This window comes from Charadrius vociferus, unplaced genomic scaffold, assembly GCF_000708025.1.
Source record: "Charadrius vociferus isolate BGI_N301 unplaced genomic scaffold, ASM70802v2 scaffold7, whole genome shotgun sequence".
Taxonomy (NCBI): Eukaryota; Metazoa; Chordata; class Aves; order Charadriiformes; family Charadriidae; genus Charadrius; species Charadrius vociferus.
Genome location: NW_009649308.1, coordinates 3,924,210 through 3,929,665, shown reverse-complemented (window position 1 = coordinate 3,929,665; position 5,456 = coordinate 3,924,210). Strand labels below are relative to the sequence as shown.

General features: G+C 37.8%; 1 protein-coding gene across 1 annotated transcript; it reads right to left on the bottom strand.

The window, feature by feature from the left end:
* Positions 1-1,628: 1,628 nt before the first annotated feature.
* On the bottom strand, positions 1,629-3,933 carry VMA21 (VMA21 vacuolar H+-ATPase homolog (S. cerevisiae); the record flags this gene model as incomplete). The annotated part of the gene is made up of 2 exons (XM_009889324.1): positions 1,629-2,275; positions 3,747-3,933. Coding segments are annotated over 2 exons (330 nt in total), but the record flags the coding sequence as incomplete, so codon positions are not given.
* Positions 3,934-5,456: the final 1,523 nt, after the last annotated feature.

Sequence of the window (5,456 nt, the reverse complement as noted above, 5' to 3'; positions counted from 1 at the left end):
GGAGAACAGGAAGCCAATATGCCAACGTACAAACTAAATTTGTGTTTCAAGTACTATGAGACCGTTCTCCAGGTTGCTGGCAGCAACCTGACAATGGGCTTCTGGATGAGAAAAGTTAATGTTTCAGAAACAAAATGTAAAAAATTATTTGTGTTAGTGTAACATGGTGTATTTGCTTGTGCACACCTGGGATGGGGGTGAAGATGAGAGGAATGAGACCTGGGAACACAGTCCTCAAGCCATCAGGTATGGATAGCCAATTTTTTCTCATTTATGGATAAGTTTTACCATGGACAAATGTAGCATCAAAACAATTCCAAGCCCTGTATTAAGCAAAACACTTGTAAAAAAGGCTCAACTAATAGAACAAACTGGGAAACTCAAATTAGCAGAATGACCTCAAGCACAACAGCTTAACAGCAATCAGTGTTAGGAAAGTTCTACGCATTGCTAGAACCTTTGGAAAAATGTTTTATCTACAGACTAAAAAGCTTGCTAACAACAGCCCACCAGTGAAATGAAATTCAGGTTATCCTACAAGACAAAAATCTCACTATGGTTTGACTACAGAAAGTTTCTCCACACAACTAAGAAAAAAGAAAACAATCAACATTTGTATCATTTCACAGTGTACAAGTTAATATTTATGAAGAGAAGCAAATATTCCATGTGATCACCCTTGTGTTTTGCTTCATAAAGGACAACATTTGCAGATGGCTACAGCTTGTTTTCTCTTGCTCATTCCTCAATTAGCCATTAGAGTGGCAGTTACTAACAATACTTTACCACAGGAAATCCAACTACATCCTTTAGCAATTATCAAGGAGATACATAGATTTAAAGACATAAAATATGCTATGCCATTTCCTTTGCATCATCAAGATTAACTGTAGACAAGTGGAAAGATGAGCAATGCAGTAATACACAATCCTCCCCAAAAGAAATTAAAGACTGAATTTTACACTGTAATAAAAAAATACATATGAAAACAAAAAAACCTTTGTATTTCACATTAGAAAAACATGACCTGAGTTTCTAACCAATTCTATTTTTGCAACTACTTCTAAACTCAGAAATATATTCTTCATGTCTGTCCCACTGTGCTGGTTTTTGCTGGGCTAGAGTAAATTTTCTTCATAGTAGCTATTATGGGACTACGTAACAGTGTTCATCATACAGAAATGTTTTTGTTATTGCTGAGCAGTGCTCACACAGAGTCAAGGCCTTTTGTGCTCCTCACACCGCCCTACCAGTGAGGGCTGAGGGTGCACAAGAAGTTGGGAGGGGACACAGCCAGGACATCTGACCCCAACTGACCCAAGGGACATTCCATACCATATGATGTCATGCTCAGCAATAAAAGCTGGGGGACAAAGAAGGAAGAGGCGGACATTTGGAGTGATGGCATTTGTCTTCCCAAGTAACCATTATGTGTGATGGAGCCCTGCTTTCCTGGAGATGGCTGAACACCTGCCTGTCAATGGGAAATGGTGAATGAATTCCTTGTTTTGCTTTGTTTGCACGTGCAGCTTTTGCTTTACCTATTAAACTGTTTTTATCTCAACCCATGAGTTTTCTCACTTTTAGTCTGCCGAGTCACTCCCTCATCCCACTGGGGGGAATGTACGAGCAGTTGCATGGTGCTTAGTTGCCAGCTGGGGTTAAACCACAACACCCATAAACTGGGAAACTATCCACGGCAAAAGGAAATCCCATCTTTTCCACTGTAGTTGGAAAGTGAGTATTGTAGCTTTTTTAACTAGCAATTTAATTACTTGAAAACGTAACGCTTGCTTCATGCCAATATTATGTTCAGAGCAAGCCAGAAAAATACTAGGAACGGCAAAAACAGCTACAAGATTTTTTAAGAAATATATAATTATTTCATTCTAATTCCAGGTGAAGACCTCCTCAGCTCAACCTAGTAGAGCCTGGCTAAAGAACAACTTCCATCAGCATTAAAGAAAACACTGGTACACAATAAAGATGAGCACAAGTCTTATTCTAACCAGAGTTGAGGCATTTGCCTCATCTTTGTACATGTGTATTATACATTTTGAAGAATGCTTTTCCTTCAGCTCACAAAAATTTGATTTACAGTCTGTAGGCATCACATGATGATGATCTTCATTCTAGTCCTGTTTGCCTTCCCGCCACTGTCGAGAACCTTCATTCCACGCTACATATACAAAGAGAGCAAGTACCACATGAACAGTAACTACAGCGACTATGGCAGCATAAAAATAGCTGTCTCTGTCGGACATTCCTAAGGTACCTGAGAAAATAAAGAAAGTAAAGAACATTAGTTATTAGGAACACTGAAATGGCAAATCACAATTCTTCCTAAAGGCCAGTTACATTTACTCCTCTATCATAAGACTGAGCTCAGAAAGATTTATAGGAAAGAATTCACCATGATAACTACAGACCTTGAAACTATTTCTGGAATAAAGCAACACTGCAATTATTCAGTACTTCAGATAAAATACCCTGGTTTTGAAGTCAACAGCTTCGAGTTCTGTAACATTCACTTTTTCTGTTACTATCTTCCAGCATCAAGTAAACCTTGACTTCCTTTTTTTCGTAAGTGTAACTCTCTTTGTAGGCCAGGAAAATGGGGGGAGGGGAATAGTTTATTCGCCACTATAATGGGATAAAACAGTAGAACAACAATTAAAATTAGAGGACTTCTACCTTTCATATTCAGACCAAAACCCAGTAATTCCTCACCAATTAAGATACATGAATGCATCTCACATGAAACAAGCCTTCAGAAATCAGAAGACCAAATACCAAAATATCATTTCTCTTCATTCATTAAAAAAACAAAAAACAACCAAACAAAACCACACACTTTACACCACACCATCCTTCAACTTGCCATTAACAGACACAGCAAAATTAAGGGTCAGCTTGCTACACCTCAGGTTAAAAAAAAACAACAAAACAAACCAAAAAACCCACACATGCTAAAAAGGATCTTGAAAGTTACTTAACAAGCTTTCAGCTTCAGCCTTCAGAACTACATACAACAGGTACACACCAAAGGAGACTCATCTTGGAACAACTCAGTTGTATATTCACAAACTGTTCTTAAAAGCAGCAGCTTCTTCCCTCCCTTCTCCACACTTCTGAAGGAGATACTTCTCTCCTGCAGTATTAGGACGTTGTTAAAGCCTTGCAGAATCAAGGCTAGAACGTGGCTAGTTGTTAGCAGTTTGACAGAACTGCTCCAATCAAACAGCTAAAATCTCTGTGGGTTTTTTTTTTCTTTTTTTTCATTAAAAGGAAAGCTCTACAAGCAACCACATTCAATATCTTAAACCGGGTATATAACTTAACTGGTTTACACTTACAAATGCAGGTATGTTTTAAAAACCAAAAAAAACCTCAGTAAAGAACATTATTCTGCCTTAAATACACAATTAGTTTGCCACACCTGCAGGAAATACATCCCTGATGCTGCAGGGTGCTGTTAGCTACCCTTAAGGTAAGGGGAACGATGCACCTCTACACTAGATAAACCACTGGACAACAAACAGCAAATATTAGATTGCAGACCACATTGTAGGGAAGGATGCATTGACCATTTATATAATTTTCTGTACTAATTAGACATTACAAGACCTTTAGTCTGCATAAGGAAACAAACACTCAAAACAGGAAGGAGAACAAAGATTTTATTAGAGGATTGTGCTTTTCCTCTTTTTTATAATAGTAACACTAATTGGCAGAAACAGAATTACCTTCAAATATATAAGCCTTTGATGAAAAATATAGCCCAACAGGTAATGTGATCATTAGAGCTGTGAAGAATAGAAGTGTTCTTAAAGTTGATGTTAATGAACCCTCATTTCTGAAATAAATAAGAAAAGTTACACACAGAAGAAAGTCGCAATATATATGCCTGAAACAGGACAAGAATTCGTCCCAAACAGAAGCCAGTTACTTTTCAAGAATTGCATATGTATATCATTTGGAAGTGATAAAGACTTTGAGTATGTAGTTGTTGGTTGCAATAGAAAAATCACAGTATTCAAAATGATGTAATGATTTTGCCAGTCAAAGCTCACAAACAAGATTAAAAACAGTATTTAGATCTTCCCTGTTATTGCTTTGCAAGCATTAACAACATAGGGGGGTCATATTTATATGCTTCTCAGTGTATTATTACATAATTATTAAATAGCTAATACTAGATACACACGTACTTGTCATATGACCGTATTCTACATTAAAACTTGCCAAGTTCCCTCTCTTTTTAAAAATATACAAGCCTCGGAAAATGACAAGTCCTACAGGATAGGACACAGAGGGAAGTACACAGAATGACTTCAACAGCTTACTGTTGGAAGTGAAGTTCCTTTTTAGTATTGTTCCTCTATTTAAAATAATTGCTCAGTTTCCACTGAAAAAGTTGGAATAACTGTAGCAATAATGCAAACACGGAGCCCATACACCAAAATATTAGTAACTTTTTTTGCCTCTACATACCTAAACCTCGAAGATCTTGAGCAAGAGAATCACAATGAAGGATTACGTAATTGAAAAGGTCTCCTTGAACTTGATCTGCTAGAACAGGTTTTGTATCAACAAAACACCACATAGAGCTTGGTTTTGTGTGTGTGCTTTCACCAGTTTTCACTCACTCTGCTTGGCTGACTACATTATTTTATGCTGAAGTAAACATGTAAGCCAAGCAATACCCTTCTGACTTTCAAGGACTACCAGATTCAACGGCACATGTCCTTAAGGCTTTGAAACACAAATATGCATAAAAACAATTCACATCAGGGATACATAACTCTTAAAACTCTCAGGCACCTTCACAGCAATTTTTGTATAAACAGCTTTAAAAAGTTTTATCAAGACATATTTGTGCCATAGTATATTGCTTGAAATCACATTTTAACCTGGACATATTTTTGGAAAAATCAGCGAAAATGGAGAAAAAAATAATGCCATCCTCTGACAATCATCAAAAGATGGTGATATGCAGCCACAAACAGCTTTTACACTAAAGCCAACAGCACTTTTTGCTGACCATGTACTGCCATACCCGTAGGTAGCATATTAAGAAGCTTAAAAAAAAAAAAAAGACATTCAGAATCTTTTCCTTTACTAAAGTTTGTCTCAAAATCTGTCGGGATGGAAAGCATAACCCCATTCAAACTTTCCCTATAGACATTAGAAACTACTCCCTATTTAACACCTACCGATAGAAGAGTAAGATGACCTCCAGCTTATTACCAAAGTCAAAAACTCCACTGCTGACAAATGCTTTCCTTACACTGACACACCCTCATCACTTCCCTGCGCAGCAAAAACACACATTCGTGGATAACCTCAGCCCCAACACGGAGCTTTTAACGGCAGACCAGCCTCCACGCTCGGGTTTCGGGAGCGCCCAGGGTTACGCAGCACGGCCAAAGCAAACCCGGGGCCTCCTCCACCCC